The 20,144-nt window shown below is 35.0% G+C and overlaps 3 protein-coding genes and 1 long non-coding RNA gene across 11 annotated transcripts; 2 read left to right on the top strand and 2 right to left on the bottom strand.

The window, feature by feature from the left end:
* The first annotated feature begins 144 nt into the window (after nt 1-144).
* Nucleotides 145-2,722, top strand: LOC117161014 (angio-associated migratory cell protein). Of its 3 annotated transcripts, none has more exons than XM_033342228.2 (9): nt 145-298; nt 637-785; nt 943-1,098; nt 1,173-1,429; nt 1,507-1,651; nt 1,719-1,918; nt 1,980-2,177; nt 2,248-2,429; nt 2,511-2,722. In XM_033342228.2, the coding sequence occupies exons 3-9, from the start codon at nt 945-947 to the stop codon at nt 2,581-2,583; spliced, it is 1,209 nt and encodes a 402-aa protein (XP_033198119.2). In that variant the 5' UTR covers nt 145-298; nt 637-785; nt 943-944; the 3' UTR covers nt 2,584-2,722. The 3 variants fall into 3 exon arrangements, with proteins under 3 accessions (XP_033198119.2, XP_033198120.2, XP_033198116.2); XM_033342229.2 differs by having other exon boundaries at nt 922-1,098; XM_033342225.2 differs by having other exon boundaries at nt 897-1,098.
* On the bottom strand, nt 2,453-3,884 carry LOC117161017 (UPF0598 protein CG30010). 3 transcript variants are annotated; one of them, XM_076618160.1, is made up of 5 exons: nt 3,669-3,884; nt 3,481-3,568; nt 3,317-3,365; nt 3,026-3,246; nt 2,453-2,952 (listed from the first exon to the last, which is right to left on the bottom strand). In XM_076618160.1, exons 2-5 carry the CDS (start codon nt 3,541-3,543, stop codon nt 2,713-2,715), a joined length of 573 nt encoding a protein of 190 aa, XP_076474275.1. In that variant the 5' UTR covers nt 3,544-3,568; nt 3,669-3,884; the 3' UTR covers nt 2,453-2,712. The 3 variants fall into 3 exon arrangements, with proteins under 3 accessions (XP_076474275.1, XP_033198124.1, XP_033198122.1); XM_033342233.2 differs by having other exon boundaries at nt 3,715-3,884; XM_033342231.2 differs by having other exon boundaries at nt 3,476-3,884.
* Nucleotides 3,885-3,972: 88 nt separating this feature from the next.
* On the top strand, nt 3,973-18,490 carry kat80 (katanin p80). 3 transcript variants are annotated; one of them, XM_033342224.2, is made up of 15 exons: nt 3,973-4,278; nt 4,564-4,694; nt 4,817-5,161; nt 5,236-5,426; nt 5,504-5,654; nt 5,730-5,893; nt 5,960-6,081; nt 6,281-6,334; nt 6,475-7,018; nt 7,167-7,401; nt 7,489-7,668; nt 7,733-7,809; nt 7,904-7,978; nt 11,797-11,916; nt 12,074-18,490. In XM_033342224.2, the coding sequence occupies exons 1-15, from the start codon at nt 4,245-4,247 to the stop codon at nt 12,204-12,206; spliced, it is 2,556 nt and encodes an 851-aa protein (XP_033198115.2). In that variant the 5' UTR covers nt 3,973-4,244; the 3' UTR covers nt 12,207-18,490. The 3 variants fall into 3 exon arrangements, with proteins under 3 accessions (XP_033198115.2, XP_033198114.2, XP_033198113.2); XM_033342222.2 differs by having other exon boundaries at nt 3,975-4,278; nt 7,101-7,401; XM_033342223.2 differs by lacking the exon at nt 6,281-6,334 and having other exon boundaries at nt 3,974-4,278; nt 7,101-7,401.
* On the bottom strand, nt 8,690-10,390 carry LOC143302624 (uncharacterized). Of its 2 annotated transcripts, none has more exons than XR_013058259.1 (3): nt 9,576-10,390; nt 9,318-9,405; nt 8,690-9,057 (listed from the first exon to the last, which is right to left on the bottom strand). It is a non-coding gene; the product is annotated as an uncharacterized LOC143302624 (long non-coding RNA). The 2 variants fall into 2 exon arrangements; XR_013058258.1 differs by having other exon boundaries at nt 10,237-10,390.
* Nucleotides 18,491-20,144: the final 1,654 nt, after the last annotated feature.

The raw sequence follows: 20,144 nt of genomic DNA, 5'->3' as shown, positions 1-20,144 counted from the left end.
AAGAAGATATAACGTGAGGTGCGAGTAGGAGAAACGGATGAGATGGATGATGAAACACGAGGCACGGATTGACGTATGCCATCAATCGTATATACTTACATATATCTAAATTGCATAGATACTTACAATGTACACTTATCTAGTAGTTATTAGTTACGTCAGACAAATTGCAAGTTTTGTGATTAGCTTAGAATTATGTAAATACTGAAATTTCAATATTTTATTGTAAACATCATATGGATATTACGTGTTAATAGGAAAAGACAAAGTATTTTATACCGTTATTTGTTGATCGAGTGTAAGTTAATTTCAATTCATGAAAGAAATACGATATTATCGCCTCATTATTATTAACAATGAAGTATATATGATATATACGTTTAATTCTAATATTCGTCTTTTATTCCAAATTTGATTAGTAGTCATTTAATACGAATTTATAGTCTTATATGACTAAATTGCATAGTAAATTGCATAGTAAAGTTTGCAAATTTAAATAAAATCTATCTTTTGGGAGAAAATCTATTTTCCTTCACATGATAAATGCAAGTTTAACTTCTTTTTAAAGATGTCGCTACTGTTATAAGACGGATCTTAAATATTACCAATAACGAAAAATCCCTATGATTCTTGTAGCATCCAATTTCCAAATCAACTGGTGCTTCCGAACTCTGATTGTTGACGGGCGTTTGAATTTTTACCTTTTCGAATGAAAGACTGAAATTTTGATTTTATTACTTACATAAAGCGAAAGATTTTAACCGGACGCACAATTTCTACATAAGGTAATACGATTATTCTTAAAATTTTATTTACTTTGGTATGTAGTGGTATGTAATTAAATATATTTGTATCCTCTTAAAACGTGACCTGTATATGTTGCACGCTTTATGAAGTTTTTAGAGTAAATCATGCATACAGATACTCCTCCCTCTCCTCCAGACATGGCTAATCAAGTAGATGACGAAGATATGATATACATAGGAGATGTAGAAGAAGTGATAGATGCATATGATACAGGAGACATTGAAGAAGAGGATGCCATGGAGGAGGACCCTTCGGAAGATGCAATTTGTATTTTTCGTAGTCACCAAATAGGTAAAGAACATTTCTGTTATTACAATCAAATTTATGTGTTGATAATAGATTGTGATTTTCTATGAAAACATTAGGTTCTGTCTTTTGTGGTTCTTTGAATAAAAATGGGAAACTAGCTACTACAGGTGGAGAAGAAGATAAGGCTTACATTTGGGATACATCGTCAAAAGAAATCGTTTTGGACTGTACAGGTCACAAAGATAGTATTATCTTTTCAGCATTTAATCACGATGAATCATATTTGGCCACTGGAGATATGAGTGGAATGATACAAGTTTGGAAATTAGCCGATAAAACTAAAGTTTGGGATTACAATATGGGAGATGCCACTGTTAGTTTATTCTCCATAATTAAATGTTATAACATTATGGATTTCAGTAAACTGAAATATTATTTTCTTTATCGCAGTGGATGATGTGGCACACAGTTGCAAATATTTTATTAGCAGGATCTGTTGATGGGGAAATATATATGTGGAAAATACCTAATGGAGATTGTAAAGTTTTCCAGGGATATGGTTGTCGGGCAGAAACTGGTTCAATATTTCCAGATGGTATTCGTGTCTTTGTATTTCTCATTTTTCAATTAAAGGCATAACTGAACTAAATGTAATATTTTAGGCAAGCGCATAGCAGTAGGTTATGAAGATGGAGTTATTAGAATATTAGATCTAAAAACAAGTTCGGTGTTGTCATCTATATCTTCTGCATTAGGTCATTCTTCTACTATAACCACCATTGATTGTCATTGGGATAACAATTTAATACTTTCTGCAGCTGTAGATGGTAAAACTATAATCAGCACGTCAAATACAGGGAAGGTAATATATCCAAAAGATTCCTTATCGAGCAGTTGAAAGTAATATTGTTTAAAAACCTCAGATAGTTTCCATCCTGCAAAATCTTAATAATGGTGAGCACAATACTGTTACGAATAACGATCAAAATGCTGTAAGTAGTGAAGGAAACAGGGATAGCAATTGGGTAGAAACAGCAGCTTTTTGTAAAGATCCTGCATTTCAAGTTGCTGCAACTGGTACAGTTAATGGAGAAATCTTCATCTGGGATATCTCAAAACAGGTACTGCTATTTTCCCCATTTGACTGCAATACTTACCATTCCAAGTCAATAACTTTGTATTATTACTTAGATGCTTAGACAAAAGATACTGCAAGAAAGTGGTATATCTAAACTTCTATGGAAGGGAAATACAACTCTATTATTTTCGGCGGGACTAGATGGTCTTCTGAGGTGTTTTGACGGAAAAGATGGTCAACGTTTACGTTCTTTCATTGGACACAAGGCAGATATTCTTGACTTATATATATCCGAGTAAGTTGAAAGAACTATAGATATTTATTTTCTTATGTCAACCCTTTAATAAAAATATACATAACAATAACAACCTTTTAGAAATGGAGAAAAAGCACTGACTACATCTGATGATTCTACAGCTAGAATCTTTGATATTTCATCTTTATCTTAACAAAATTTATTAGATAGAGAACAATTATAAATCTTTGTTATTATCTAAAAATATATGTACATTTTATGAAAGTTGTTCATATATTGTGCTTAGTTTTCTTTTTTAATTAAAAATAAAGTTTATTTATTTTTATCTGACAGCCTGTGGTACTTTATCCTTATACCAATTGCAATCTAAAGTATATTTCCTATTTTCCCAAAAAATATGAGTTGGACCATTTTCTTCTCCTTTTTCAAAGTTAAATAATGGGCTAAGTTCAATTGCAATTTGTGACCTCACTAGACCAATTCCTCCTGCCTTTTCAGGTGCAGGATGGTATATTCTTCCTGATTGAATATCCATATATATTTTGTCTGGTTGAAATGGAACCTATAATGAATATATTACTAAATATTGAAGACTAAATGCATAGTTATTTAATTATTAATAAAATTAAATATACCATTAATAATTCTTCAGCGTGAGCATAACCAAAGCAGTCTTCAGTTTTCTTTGTTGCACTATTATACACTTTAAGAACTTTTGTGAAAACTATTGGCAAATCATCACATCTTATAAAATTCCTCTCTGGACCACAAAGAGAAACATAAGGAAAATGTTCTACATATCTACCTGTGTTATTCTTTTTTAGGCGCTTGAAAAAAAAAGCTAAAAACTTTTTATCTAAAATAATATGGCTGCCATGAGATATAAATCAACATAAATAATAAGTTACTCCATTGCTCATGCACACCTTTAAAACATGATGTGAAGTTTCTTATACGTGTATCATCCAGGAACAACTATAGCAAATACAAATACAAATTTAATATTTAAGAGAAAGAACTTTAATGTGATTATTCCTAAACTTCTACACTTCTGAACATAAATTTAATTAAAAATCATATTGTACCATGCCTTGATGGTCGATGTAATAAAAATATTCACGAACTCGAGGTTCTGGCGATTGTCCTTGCACATAGTTTACGCAGTACCTTTTAGATGTCTGGGAGTAAATTGATTTAATTTTAATTGCGAACACTCGTGAACGATCAAATGCAAATATTTTATTCAATATATACATAATTCCAAAATTATAACCTCACTTTTAAATATTTACAGTACACTATGAGTTTTAATTACGTCACGTACAATGTATCATGTATAATTCATGTTATCATGCGGCATACACTGTAATTAATTATAAACGATACAACTTTTTTTTATTTGAATAACTTTTCTTTTATTTGAATAATTAGCTCTTCTTCTCACTCTGACACTTGCGGAGGTTAGGATTCAATTGACCGGAGAACTGGTGACATCTGGTGCGGTCGATTGGAACGTAATCTCGATAGAAACAGAATTTCGATATTTTTCAACGTCACGTTAGTTCGCGCTACCCACGGACGGGCAGATTCAAGAAATGAGATACGACGAAGAGGTGGAACGAACGGTTTGTGAAAACGGTCAGAAGTTTCAAGGAAAGGATTGCCTTCAGGACCAGAACGCGGCGAGATGCTGCCGCCCCGTTGAATAATCGTTCCTGCACTGAATAATAACACTAAGTAAAAATGTTACCTACGAATTCGAGCAAAAAAAAATTGTGCATCTGCAAGCTGAAATCTCAAATTGTTGTCGTTGCCAAATAAGTCGTGCACAACGCAATCCTGTGGTCCCGGAATATGGCTTCGTCCACGAAGAGGTCATGGAAACTCCGTAAGTGACTGTCTCATTCGCAGTTGTATATTCTTTATTTAATACATCAGTCGGTTCGGTGTGCATCTAACGGATTCCGTTCTGGCGCTCTTTCTTCCCTGAGATAAGTAAACAATTCGTGTTTACAAATCTTTCGTTAAGATCCAATAATTAACTGTTCGCTGCATCTTCCTATTATGGTCATAACCTTTTTCAAACCGAAAATATACTGTCTTTATGATGTCATTGGTAGCTGACATCTTGTTCAAGTCATTTTGAAAGAATGATCTGTTTCTCCTTGTACAGAGGATTTTGTTGCCCATTCGTCCAATGTCAATTGCCTGGCACTAGGTCACAAATCTGGACGCGTTTTGGTCACTGGTGGTGATGATAAAAAAGTGAATCTATGGGCAGTTGGAAAGCAGAATTGTATTATGGTACAGTTTTATTTTTTACTTGCAATTGGTTCATTAAAAGGAATATTTCAGTTGGAATACTATAGTTCAATTTTATAGTGTTTAATTTATTATTTGTATAATCCTGATTTGCTGATTTACAGAGCCTGAGTGGTCATACCACTCCAATAGAATGCGTAAGATTTGGACAGACAGAAGATTTAGTATGCGCTGGCTCGCAAACAGGAGCATTAAAAATTTGGGACCTAGAGCATGCTAAATTAGCCCGTACATTAACTGGGCACAAAGCAGGCATACGTTGTATGGACTTTCATCCTTATGGAGAATTATTAGCATCAGGAAGTTTAGACACTGCTATTAAACTTTGGGATATCCGAAGGAAAGGTTGTATCTTCACTTATAAGGGACACAATAGGATGGTAAATAGTTTAAAATTTAGTCCTGATGGTCAGTGGATTGCTAGTGCAGGAGAAGAAGGAATGGTTAAGGTAAATGTTATACGAATCCTATTTTGAAATAGTGTCAATTAATATAAGTAATCAATGCCTTCTTTTTGAATCAGTTATGGGATTTAAGGGCTGGTAGACAGTTAAGAGAGTTTTCTGAACACAGAGGTCCAGCAACAACAGTGGAATTTCATCCTCATGAATTCTTACTAGCCAGTGGAAGTGCAGACAGAACAGTTCACTTTTGGGATTTGGAATCTTTTCAACTTGTATCTTCTACAGACCAAAGTCATTCCTCTGCAATCAGGTATTTACCAACTCTGTAGAATTTTTATTGCTATTAAAGGTTTCTGCTAATTTATAAATATTTTTTCTTTTGGATAGATGCCTCTACTTCAGTCAGGGTGGAGAATGTCTTTTTGCTGGTTGCCATGATGTATTAAAAGTTTATGGTTGGGAACCAGGTAGAACATTAGATTCAGTCCCAACTGGCTGGGGAAAGGTACAGGATATAGCCATCGCTCAAAATCAACTGGTAAGATAGTTGTTCATTGATTTCCTGTATACATAATAATTTATGAATTAAGAATTGTGTTTATTGGTTATTTAGATTGGTGCAAGTTTTCACACCGCAAACATTGTTTTGTACGTGTGTGACTTAAAGAAAATTGCTCCATTAGGGGGAGTATCAACATCCGGTTCTCCATTTAGTCATGGGAATTCGTTAAGGAAAAGTTTTTCTAGGGAAAGGCCACCTGGATTAAAAAAACACACGTAAGTTTAATAAATAAATGTCATGTATTTTGTTATGTTTTTTTATACCTAATGTTTTGCTTATAGATTAGATGTACGGACCATAGAAGAAGCAGACAAGTCTGGAACTGATCCTGAAGATGAAGCAACATATGCAGATATTCCTAATGTCACTGAATATCATGACATATTTCAACCTAACAGGTCATGTAAGTACAATATAAAATTGTAACCATTACTCATTCTTTGTTGCAAGATCTGTGTCTCACAACATATTCAATTTCTCTTTTTGTTCTAACTCTTAATTACTCACCTACAATCACGAATCTGAAAATATAAATGCATTTAAAATTTGAATGTTCTGCTGTATGGTTTGTGAATGAGCATGCTATGCACGATGTGTTTCAGTGTCTCGCACTCCACCTCCAGAACCTGAGGCTTTCCCGGAGCCTCAAGATGTAGGTGAGTTCTCTTTTATAGCAAACTCTTCTTACCTATTTTCTTTTCTTACTCCAATATTGCATGAATGCCAGTGTATAAATACTTGTATGGTTTACATAAAGTTTCAACTTTACATTGTTTCGCGTGCTTTCTTTTTACAGATCCTACACAGCCACAGATACTACAAAATCTTTCTACCTCAATGTCAAATTTAAATACGGTGGATACAGAAGAAGTTCCACCTATCTCATCACCGTCATCTCCGCCTCCACCCGCACCAACGTTATCATTGACAAAACCTGTACCAGTTCGTGTTCAACCGATTAAATCGTCGCCGCCAGTTCAAAGAAATATAATCACGAGTACTAGCCAAATAAAAGCAAACCTTCAAGCAAATAACGGTCTTGGTAGAACATCAAAAAATCTCGCGTCTATACCACCTCTAAGACAAAACATTACACCTCTTCCCGGGAAAAAAAGCGGTCCTACCAATGATATAGGAACACTTCCACAACCTTTGGGCCCGCAAAGGTCAAACTCTACGCTGACGCCACGTGTAGCACCAATGGCTGCTGTTCTTCCAGTAATGGATGATGGTAAACTAAAGAACAGAGCACCTAGCCCGGATTCTCCTAAGCATTACTTGAAAAGACAGAGTAGCTGCAGAGATGGAGAACAGGGTTACGAAAGCGATTACCCGGTACAGTAAGTATAGATACTTGAAGCGTAGATATTAGCGTATATACAACAGTGACAATTATCGGAAGTGCGTTTAACGTTCTTGCAGAATTAATAATATAAGGCACAGCCCCTCCGACCCTGCGTTAAACAGGCCAAATTCTGCGCAATCTAGGTCTACTTCGCTGAACAGAAACTTTGCTACCTCAACGTCGCTGTCTGCGCGCAACGCTTCCACAACCACGACATTCGTTATAAAGAAAGCAAATAAAGCTCAAGTGCCCCCAAATCCTAAGTTAGAGGTCCGTGCGTCTCAAATAAGGCCCAATATCGAGAACACGGAGAAAGGCGAATTTGTCCCCATAAGCGCCGATAAACCTTACGGCTTGGACGTTGAAACTTTTCTACCAGTGAGTTTTTACTATTTTGTCGATAAATAAAACAGTGTTTTAAACATTAACTTTATAAAATAGCATTGTCTTCCCTTTTTTTTATAGAACCATTTTGCAACTTCAACTGGGTTGGGTTTCTCGCAAATGGGAGTTCTTAATGAAATGTCAGAAGCCGAAGTACTCAACAGCATGATGCGCGGTCATGAATCGATGATGGCAGTACTCACAAGTCGTCATCGTTCTTTACAAATTATTTACTCTTTGTGGCACAATAAAGATCTTAAGGTAATTGATCAACTTCCATTATTGTACGTAAAATAGTAGCTAAGACAAGATTGTAAATTTTCAGGCTGCGGTGGAATCTGCTGTGGCAATGAACGATCTTTCAGTTATTGTGGATCTATTGGGGATACTGACATTAAAACCGTAAGTAATATGATTTCATGAACAATTGAAGAACATTATTGACTTCTGAGTTCTTATAATTTGTTTTTTATTTTCTTCAACTTTTTATTTACAGGACTATGTGGAACTTGGATCTCTGTAACTCTCTACTTGGTCCAATTGGTGATCTACTACAAAGTAAATATGAAATGTGAGTAAAAATCTTTCTTTAACACTTCTTTATTTCTTGTTTCACAACTTTTATTTTATTTTACGTCTCCTTTTAAATGTCTCCAATTACACTTACTTTTCATATTTCACACTTTTATAAAAACTATTGAGATTTAAAAAACCTTTAAATTCTTAAAGAGGTCATTTCTCATCCCATTATTATTTTTTCTTCTCTTTTTTTCTATATTGATTAAAAGTTTGAAACACATGCCTATTCACGCGTATCCTCTAACGTTACTTCAATTTCTATCGTGAAACACAACACGGTTGGTGAATTAAAGAAAATCGAGACACCCCTGTGTGGGGTGAGTTCTCGAATGGCGGATGAGAGGGTAAACAGGGTATTTCGAGTGGGGTCGCGTACACTTCACGTAGCACGGCTGCCTGTATGGGAATGGCTAATTCAACGAACAGGGAAATACGAGGCGAGAAGAAGGGTTCACGAAAATTAGCCGAAACAATGGAAGATAGTGGCAGATGCAAATTCGAGCTTCGAATCCTCGGCTGTCGCGGGTATTATTGTTGAATCTTAAAACTCGAAGGGCCACGCATATGTTGACGCACTCCATGGACAGTTACGGACAGTAAGTCCTTTTCTTTCTTGGCACTGACAGCCGATCATGAATATTAATGATGGCGTAGGAAGTTGGATATGGCTGTGACGCATTCTTGAAAAGCATACTTTCGCTCGTAAACCTTATTGATATTGGTGTTTATTCAAAGTATGAAAAAATTATCATTCCAAATATTAACACGATAATAATTGGATTGTGAATTATTTTTTGACAACAGCTTTAGATAAGGAGCGGAAGAACGGCAATAGCTCGTTCGATCGATGCTCGAAACAGTGTAATTAACCGGTGCTCAGTTACAAGCTGTTGCTATTGCGCTGTCGTGACGAGAAACGAGCATTTCCTTTCACGTGTGCATTGGTTATCCATTTCTTCCTGCCCATTCTTCCTCTAATTACGCACACAATGCGCATTATAAATTGTACACGCCTGTTAACGTCGAGTGGATTGCGCGCCACATATATCTCGTTGCTCCGTCTTAATCGTCCTTTAAAAGAAAGAAAGTATGAATTTCATTGAGCAATGAATGGAATCATATTTATGGAATCATATTTGGATTATTCTAATTTCAGATATATAGAATCGTTTTGCAGTTGGTTTCTGCAAGTTTGATCAGAGTAAATCCTTTTAGTTAAATAGATTTATATAATTACAGAAACTTTCCTATGTTAATTGAACGAGAAACCAATATCAATTCTATAATCCAGTGATCTAATAATAGCACATCCGTTTAGAATGCGAGTTTACCAGTCCGGAAAATTGCCGTCCTGTTCGTTACGCCGCCACTTATTGCGACCATCATCGTCTCCGCGTTTTGCCTCCTTATTTGTCATTGCTATTATTAGAAAGAAAAAAGCAACAGAAAAATGATTATTGTACAATTTGTCAAGAACTATATCTTTTAATCTTTTATGTTTCCTATCATATTCTTTTAGTTAATATAATATCTCTTAAATCTTAGAATCTATTTTATAGAATGGATTAAAATGATTAATGGTGAATTACCATTTTCATTTTAAATCTTAGTGAAGATCTATTGATTCCTTATATGTGATTATACAAATCTTTCAAATCTTATAATTGGTTAAGGTCTTGCATTTTATCACCAATGGTACGTTCTAATTCGAATTAATTGGAAGTTAATATTGACGTAATATTCTAATCAGAATGAACTAGAAATTACTACATACACATAAATTACCATTTCATTTTAAACCTCAATTAGGATCTAAAAATTTATCGATTACCATGTTTATCATTGACTATAAAAATATTTGAAGCTTAATTTATGTCTTACATATTATCACACGTTACATTCTAATCAAAACTAATTAGAAGTCACTAGTCGTACATTAGCATTTTTATTTTCAAATTTCAATTAGGATATAAAAATTTACCGAGCACGAATGAGTATTTGGAAAGTTATTAAAACAAAAGAATGTTACGTGCAGGTAGATATTTTGTTAACACGCAAGTACAAGTTTCTCGTTTCTTCTGCTTTTTCCTGAGCGTTTATGGTTGTTGACCACGTCCGTTCAGAAATTAACCGATACCGTAAAAGTGAATTCAGACTAATTTGTTGGTCGCTCAGCAGCTGCCATTCGCAATTACTCGACGCAATAATTGAGTTCGTGTGTCTTCGTACCCATTTTTCTCTATCTATTACCGTTTTCTGCCTTTGTTTCGCTCTATGATCAGCTTGAAACGAAAAGAAACTAATTATCAAGTCGTACACTTTCGTTGATCGTGAAATTTATGAGAAAACTGTGACTTTTAGGAATATAAAGTAGCTCTAATGAAGATTTTACTGGCGATAAATACATATCGCGAAACGAGACAATTAAGATCAATCTAGTTTAATAACGTGTGTTTCTTTCATCATTTAATCGTGTCAGATAATCTTTCCTTCTCAGAGTGTTCTTAAAGCCTAACACAGTAATAAAATTAGTCTTGTGCATAAACAATCTACTTCTGAAAGAAATGTGAAAAAATATATTTGCCAGTGTATGTATTAAGATTATTGTATTGTATACAGATTAATGGTAAAGACAAATAAATTCTCTTAAAACAGATATCATTTGTTGAAAATTGAACTTTGAATCTCGAAAGCCAAACTTGTCATGAATTCGCACTGATTATGGTACTTTCGAGTTATGGTTGGACAACTATCGAAAGGGTGAATCCAGCCAGGAAATTGTCAGCTAAATATACACATCTCGGTGTCGTAATGCAGCACAGTTTGCATATAACTACTCGGCATTTTCACGGCTCGTTCGTCACGGGCTTTCGTCCTGGTCAAAGGTGGTAGGCTCGTGAGAAAAAAAAGAGCACGTCGAGAAATATTTGATCCGACGTCACGTGCCACACGATAAAGGGATCGCCACACCATCATCGATACTTCCCCTCCTTCTCAATATTTATAAATACGAAAGATATTTTTAAAAAGAAATATTTTTTTCACAAAGATGAACATTTAATAATGAAAGCTATCAATCCAGGAAAAGAAGATTTGCAGAAATTAAAATTTGGAAAATTTTTCGTAGGTGAAGTTAAACGTTAACAGGAGAATCTGTATACACGTGCTCGCGAAGGTTTCGAAATTTAGAACAAAGTTTTCTATATAGATACAAATATTACACATTACGTTATTTTCGTGTTTTAATATAATATATCAGATAATTTTATATAATATTATATAATAGTTAATAGATTTTAATAATTGAGAAGATTTTTATGGGAAAAGTGTACTTTCCCGTGGGCGATCGTGATACAGAATGTTCGTAGAAGGTAGAGAGATGAACGTTGAACGTTATGTGGAACATTTATGAGGCGGTGCGCGGATTCGTCTCGCTGATTCGAACGGGAGCTCGCGCAAACCCTTTATCGCCGGTCGAAAGCGAGCGTGTCGAATCGCGGGGCCAAGCCTTTCGTGCCTTTCGTTATTTATTGGCATCGTTATGGGGTAATAACACGTTTTGGAACAAACTAGCCGTGACAAGCACCGGTGGGTGCCAGGATCGAGGCTTTCTCATCCTTTGCTCTTTTGTGAATCTGGCATACTTTTCGAAATCAGCGTCGTAGAATATCGAGTAATGATTAATTAGTGATTTATAGGATTTTCTTTTATTTTGACGTTGAAAGTAAAAGAATTAAAGAAAATCTTGAAGAAGATTTTCAATAAAAGGCTATAAATAATACGTCGGCTTTCTCTTTATTACTGTTTCAGGTACATAACAGTGGGATGTTCGGGGTTGAGATTAATTCTACGAAATTTCGCATCGGTGATCAAGTCGAACGTGGAAGCTCCACTTCACACGATCGGCGTGGACGTTTCGCGAGAAGAACGGTGAGTATATTTTATCTTTTAAATCCCAACAAAATCCGATTATTTTTTCCCCCGCCTTTTAACTACCCCCCGCCCCCCCCCTCCCATCTGATTATAAAGAAATAGTATTGCTACTATAAACTATATAAGTGAAAAAGAATTGGTTTTATATGCGCAGATACCACAAGTGCCTCTCCTGTTACGAGAAGCTCTCGACGATCAGAGGTGTTCTATTAAAGAAACAGACGACACCAGGTAAATTGGGTGCCTTGTTCCGCGAGATGATCGTATTAATACGAAGTCTCGAGTGACCACGGCTGAGGCATTTGGTGAACTCGACCGCCAGACTCGTCGTTACCTGACAAAAAATCGAGAAAGCTCGAGTAAAGAGAAGCAGATGTACATTGACCACGATGGGGAATCATCAGCGCGCTTTCGAGCTGCTTTATTCCGGAAAGCTTGGCGGATCGGTTCGTCGAGAATCGCCTCTTCCTTCTCCCCTCGGCTCCTTTCGAGTCCTAGCTTCCGATTGGCGGCACGTTCCAAGGGAAACAAACGAGTACCGTGGAACACCTGCGAGATTGACGACCCGATGATGTCAAAATAATGCTGTGAAAGAAGAAAAAGAGATTTTCTTCCCTCTCTCTTTTTTTTTTTTTTTAATTACACGATGGAAACAATCGACGAAGAGACTTAGAGTCAATGTTGTATTGATTGAATGTTGGCGATGAACTCGATGCACGTTATCGAGACTGTATACAACGTTTGCTGACCCTATGTGCACAAGAGTATTCAGCCTGTTTTAAAGAGAAACGGGTACACCTTGAACAGTGAAGTCTGAACGAGAAAAATTTCCACTACCGCGAACTGCTGTATTAATTCGTCGATCCGAATTTTAGAAGTTTCTCGGAGTAGAGATCGATGCTTGGACTATAAAGATGTTAAACTGATGATTATTGTAAAATATTATATTATACAGGATGTGGTAGGACGTGCAGTACAGCGAGGCAGGGTGTGATTTTAGATGTGAAAATTAGTTGCGAGTGAAGAATACAATTTTTTCGCTTAACGCTATAACTACCAAATTAACGGATTACGGATTTATTATAAAATACAATTTGGCTACTAAAATATGCAACTGCTCTTGGTAAAATTAATGTTGGCTTTTATCGAGTTTTAGTATTAAAACCTTGTTTTATGAGAAAGTCGACACTGAAATTCTATAAAGTATACGTGCAATTGATTATATTCGGATTTAGTATTTATACTAATAAGCAGTATTATGATAAATACTGTCTTACGTACACATTATTGAATGATGAAAGTAATGTTCTTTTCGACACTTTCCGAATCAGAAAGCTGTCTTGATTTTGTACTACACTGTTCGTATGATCGGGTAAAATCCAATGATTGTTATAAGACAAGTTATAACAAAGTTATATTCACAGTTGTTATAAGAAATCACTGTGATTGTTTGACCAACGGAAACAGGCTGCAAGTAAACAAAACAGTTTGAAAGTGAAACACAATCCATACCAGATGGTTTATAGATAAGAAAATAAACGGAAAAATAGTGAAGTGTATGCATACTCAATAAATTTATAAATTGAATTTTCTCAAAAAACGGGACTTCAAATGAAAAAATTCTATTCTTTATTTTCGGTTCGTCTTTACATGTAAGATCACTCTCTGCCATTTTATACTACATGCTGTACTCTGTATGATATATTGCACTACATATGCATGTATATAAAATTTGATGCACGCGTTGCTTCGCGGACAATACGAATAAGAATAAAACGGTGTCGCGGAGATGAAATTTTTCTCGATGTAATTACTCACGCGTCCGCGAGAAAATGCGACACTGCGGTATTATTGACGGCCTTCTTGCCAGTCTTGTGTTGATTTATACAAGCGAGTAACCCCAACTGAATCTATAAAATACACAAACACGCGTGAGAAGAGAAAGACGAAGATGCTTAACGACAAGTGAGTTAATTAAGAAATATAAAATAGGTAGTAACACTTTTTTTCTAGAAGTAACAGAAAGAGATAAAATAACAAATTGTATTTTTGCAAGAGCCATTTGCGTCCGTTCATTAATAAAAAAAAAAAGGAAAAAAAGAAGGTACTCTAATTGTAGGTATGTCTTTAAATCCCTGATATGTCGCACGAATATACAAACGAGAGAAAAAAATTGTGTCGAAGCTCCTCGTGAGTGAAAGAAGCGCAAAGAGGAAAACTAAAATGATTCCTTCGAAGTTCGATCATTCGATGACGACACGAAAACAGAGTGAAGTGCGATTTAAGGATAATTATTCGAAAAGGAGACGAGAATATTTTACTTCATCTTTCATTTATTATTAGGTTGTAACATATGTTTGTCTCGTTTCCTCTATTTGCAAATACAGATAAAACTAGGATGAATTTATGTTACAACTCAATATATCTTTCTGTTTATTATATTCTTTACTCTTACATATATTATTTTCAGAATTTTACAAGAGGTTTTGAAGCGAGCATAAATTGAAACAAATTGGAAGTTTCAAAAAGAAGGACGGAGAAGTTAAATATGTAGTTACGGAAGAAACACGAAGGTCTCGTTGAACAGACGAATCCAAAGATCGTTTTGAATTTTCTTTGTTCGAGTGCGGGACGAATCGATCGTTCCACGCGCACAACGTTTCTTTCACTGTTCCCCATGTTCGATTCTCGTCTCTTTTTCAGTGGTCCCTGTGATGCCAGCTTAACTTGTTCCCTTTATCCGTCTTACTCTTCGTCCGTTCACCAGCGAGTTATCTCAAGTTTCTAAAGACCGCATTACGAGAAATTTCATAGCAGAAGAAAAATTAAAATATGGTTCAAAATTGAAATGAAAATTGTGTGGATGAAACGAAAGGAAAATGTGAAAGATAAACAGAAGCGAAAATGAAATTCTTTCGAAATGAAACGAACTAAGATATTTTATACTATCGTAATTGGAGATTGCAAAAGGTGAAATCACTCGTATCATAGCTTTTACAAACTGCATACAATAATATTTCATAGAAATCATTATTGAATATTTGGAAGGAGAATGTTTTTTCAGAGATTTTGGATTTCACTTTTTTTGCACGTCGTAGAGGTACTGCAAACCTTTCGACATCTTGTTCCAGTGACAATTTTTGGGATCAGAGAAGCAATCGATCGATGAATGTAACAAAAGAAAAAAAAAGATTACGTAGCGTTATTTTTTTAAATCTAACGGGGGGGAAACGTATTTTATCTGGAGGGACGAGCGTTTTGCGTTTAGTTTAAGAATCCCTTCTCGTAGATGTATTTAAACAAGAAAAAGAGAAAACTAATGTTGAGAGGTATTTGTTTTAATCATTGTATTTTTCGATTATTTAATAATCAGTATTCTTTTATCAACGAAACTTTTGAGCGATCCCATCGGGAACCGAATGGTACATCCCGATCATCTTTGTGTGTTCAAAGTTGTCATATGCTTTTTTCAACACCAAAACGGTAATTACTACGTTACGAGAAAGTTGGAAGAATTCATTGGGATATGTAACACTTTATAGAAAATGTACGATATCTTTCATCTTCATAAGAATTTTATCAATAACCTGTTTTTATACCATGTGATCAAGTAAATTACCTTTATTGCTGAAACATCGATATTTTTTGTGATCCTGTTGCATATCAGTCTTTGTACACTTTTACACTAACTTTATAAGCTTTCGATTTTGAAAGACGACTTTGATCGAAGATTCAAAGCTTCTTAATTTTATTTTTATTTGTATGATTCTTACGGAAGAGTAGGACAATCTTTTGGAAAAGAATAGAGAAAAAAGGAATTGAACATGGTTTTTAACTGTCGTTTATACTTCTTCGATCCCGTAGAATTCTCGATGGAACAGAGGTGGCAAAGGAACGAATTGGAGCGCTCAAAACTCAGTCTTTGATACACAATCTAACGCCGTTTTAACTAAGCGACAAAATAAGAGAAGAGAAACAAAGAATAAGAGCGAATCCAGAGAAAATAAAAGAAAGAAAGCACGAGGAGATTAACTCGTCGTCAGTTCCGTCCAACCGTATTTTTGTAAGGGAGAGAAAGTGCGAGAGCCACGAGAGGAAGTGTGAGTGTGCGTATTATTCCTTCGGTCATCAACTTCCGGATGCGCTATTAACACGTTGGCTATGATTGTTACAACATTTTTACATATTTTTCCAAGGTTTTGCAGTTAATCGCCGCATGTGAGTTCACTTGGGATTCAAACATTTAGAACCTTTTCCATCGAAATTTATTGTTAATCCTTTGTGATCCAAGTTGATACGATGAAACTTTTCAATAATCACAAAGTTTTTTTGAAGAAGCTTAATCTTCCATACGAAAACAAGCTACAATATTTAGTTCAGTAAAAAGATATAAAAATGGATAAAAGATATCGATAGAATAGAATCTCAATTCCAATTTGAGATAACACTGAAAAGTGTTAATTATTCTAATAAACTTCGATCGATCGACATCAATTCATCTATTATAAGGAATGTGAGCTGTCCAATGAAGCGAGGAAGATAGTATTTCATAGCCAAGGTGTTAACAAGTTGAACAAAGAGTTGACGAAGCGCATCCTCATGCACGAGGAAACAATCGGGTTTCCTCTTGTTCGACCACAATGTACATACATACATATACGTAAATCGCCTTCGTTGTTTAAGCCTTTGCACTTCTAACGAACAAATACTACGAGCTGTCTACGCTCAATTAATTGTAACTCGACACACCGAACAGATATCGTAGTAGAGCTTACGATTGTAATTTAGGATTAATCGAACGTAAAGTATATAGATTATAACTTACAAGTGATTCCGATCCTCCGCGCGTTATGAACACACATGCTCATAGCTCGTAGAGATCGTTTTATTATAAGCATTTTCTTATTTTATCTTCTTGTTTTTGTTTTGTATATCATTTTCATCGTGCCAGTTTAATCGTATATAGAAAGACACTGTTTTCTTTTCCTTTTATTTTTTAATTACGAAGATTATTGCTATGTCTATTATAGATATTATGTGGAAGACGATCAAAGAAGAATTCAAATTCTTTTTTCGTTCTATTTTTTGTTTTGTATTGTTAAGGGATTTTTATCGACTAATAATTACGATAATAAATTACGATCACGATACTGTAATCGTACGAATGATATACATAATGCAATTAATTACAAAATGGTTCATTGATGAGGACGTATGGTTATAGGACGAAGATTAATATTATACGAAGCTATTAATCGTCTACTAGAACGTTCTAGTTTTGTACGTTAATGTAAATAACAATAACGATATTTTCTATATATACTAATTATAATATTTCCTCGTACTATTTGCGATCGCACCAGTGCAAAGGATTAAAGGCCCGTGAAGAACGCGCAGGGACGATGTATTTAATTACATTATTTTATCTGTTCGGTTTTTCGTATGTCTCGAAAGAACTTGTGCGAGACGGTACTACGTTTAAATGAAATTTCAAAATTTTGCTATATTCGAGTTCTCGTTGGACTGACATCTTTTTTAAAGATTAATAATGATATAATAATAGTAATAACATATTATGATAATTAATAATTAATAGAAACCTAGATAATTAGATTATGCAATTTCCAATAGGCCTGGATTAATAAATTTACTTTACTACTAAGCCTAATTAGTGTTAATATAGTGTAAGCAATGAATCGGTATAATTTTAGAGTAGTACCGTCGTTTTTTCTTTAATGTAATTTTACTTTTAACGCGTGATTGTGATTCCCTCTGTGAAAATAGAAAATAACGGTGAGTCCAATTTTATCAAAAAAAAAAAAAAATATATATATATATATATATATATATATATAAAGTGTTCCATTACGAAACTGATAAACTTTGTCAGCATATTTACAGAGCCATTCTAAACGAAAAATGTTATGTAAATAATGATGTATGTAGGATTATTTCAGTCTGTTAGCTATAAGCTTCAACATTTTAAATGTCTTCGCGTTTTTTATATGATAATGACAAAATGAGAAAATATCGTGTCTTAGGTCGGGCAAGGAAAAATATCAAAAACAAGAAAGTGGCAGAAATAATCTTATGTAAGGATGCACGAAGTCGCACAATTTCAAATAAATAATTAATCAAAAAGTTAAGTAGCTTCGATACATCTGATCATTGTTTGTGCTTTATATCAATACATTTCCCATATCTAGAAAACGAAGATGAATCGACACATTTTTTACTTGGAACAACATCGTGGACATGTTGACAAAATTTATGATCTGGTCGTGGAATACCCTGTATATTCACTATTTATAGAGTGCTGAAATCAAGATACACAGAGGGAAATGATTTTGTAAGATTCTTCAGAGATTGAACTCAATCGATTTTTGTAACTCAACGAGCTTGTCTTTTTGGCTGTCTTTAACATTTATCAATTTTGTCGTTCCCATGCGACGTTCCTCGTTTAACGCGTAAAACTAATCGACCTTAGCGTTTAAGGATCGGCCACGGAACAAACTGAACGTCCGCGTATGGACAGCTGAGAACAAATAATAACTCTACTGAAAATTTAAAAGACTTACGCTTATTACTTCCTTTCCATTTAATAGAAAATATACCAGGACAATAATTCTACTGAAACGAAAAATTTCGGAAATTTACGTTCAGAAGTTTCCTTTTCGTATAACAGAAAATTATCATAAATTGATCATATTGTATATGTGATAATATGTGAATAACACAGAACGTATAAAGAGTTTATCCGAGAATTATCCGAGTCGCTTGGGGAGCATTTACACGGCGCGAAACTAAAAAAGTCGAATCTTTGTTGTACGATCGATTAAATCCTCCATGAAACTCATCCATCACCTTCCGTCTAATTTTTTTAGACGACAAAAGAGACACGAGACTGCAGGCGATAAAAAAAGAGGGAAGTATCATCGCTGATCAAGATTCTTGCATGGAAAAGTCGGTAGGACGATCGAGATACCGTGAAACGAAGTGCAAATATTCGTAATCCGTGAAATATCACGGCAGTTCTAAAACGAGCTACGCGTGCCGGCTGTTTGCATCTAGATTATGTATTCATGGGATTATGAGAGCACAGAGAGGGGTAACCGTGTCCTACAACCCTTCATCGATCAGAGAAATCATATCAACGAAAACTATCGCCGAAACGGACTATCGTTATATCGAAAATGCACGTGAAACAATTTTCTTTTTAACTCAGGTGAAAATAAATCGAGATCGTATAATTTGTATAACGATAAAGTAAGGAAAACTTTCGAGTGATATAATAAGAGTTGAAATAGGTGGATTCATTCGACGGGAATTTACTTAATTGGATACTATATAATTAAAATCTCTTTCGACTAAATAGAGTTCATATAGTCAGATTTCTGCTGCAATATGAGCTGATACTTTTTAGGCTTTTTCTGAAATACTCAATCATTTATTAAACGAAGACATTAATGAAGATAAAAATTAATGGAAAACATTTCAAAAATATATTGATGATATTATTTATAATTAAACGGTCGAGTAAAATTTTGGTGCTTGTTCTTGAAATTCATGCAGGGATGTCGCAACGGCGAGTCAGGTGCACTGTCGGGATCTGACGACGAAAACAAGAATTCTCGAATGTGAAAGGAAAGCCGGCCGTTCTTGTTGTGACGGAGATAAGTTAAGCTCTCTTCTTGTCGCCACCTCGAGCGTCGAAAATGCTGTTTTCTCACAAAACGCCGGCAACAATGCCACCAAGGACGACGTGAACGACGTGAACGACAGACTAGCCCCGCGTAAGCGGATTATCCCTAACCGTAGAAAGCGATACTCAAATACACCTACGCTCGGGAATCAATGATTCGTGTACACATCAGCATTCGCGTCTTTTATTGTCATCGATCTTCAGAGCCATTCTTCTCGTTTTCTTCTCTTTTTTTTTCGACTCTCCTCTCGTCATCGTATACTCCGTAGTGCGTAATCACTATCTGCTGGAGATCTTCTTCATGGAGAGGAAGCTCATTCAACTCTCTATCTTTTTTTTTCGCTCCTTAGTTTCCTTTGTGAACGCTGTACACGATCGAGAGTATGCCGATAGTAAAGATTCATAGTTAGTGGAATTTTCTCAGGAATTGGAAGAACAAGACGCAACAGTGTTACGTACCGTTGATGTAGAAATGATTATAATATTAATTTATTAAGAATCGAGCGACGAAATAACTCGTGAA

This window comes from Bombus vancouverensis, chromosome 4 (assembly GCF_051014615.1).
Source record: "Bombus vancouverensis nearcticus chromosome 4, iyBomVanc1_principal, whole genome shotgun sequence".
Lineage (NCBI taxonomy): Eukaryota > Metazoa > Arthropoda > Insecta > Hymenoptera > Apidae > Bombus > Bombus vancouverensis.
Note: the sequence above shows the minus strand (reverse complement) of the source record. Positions and strands in the feature narration are given on the sequence as shown.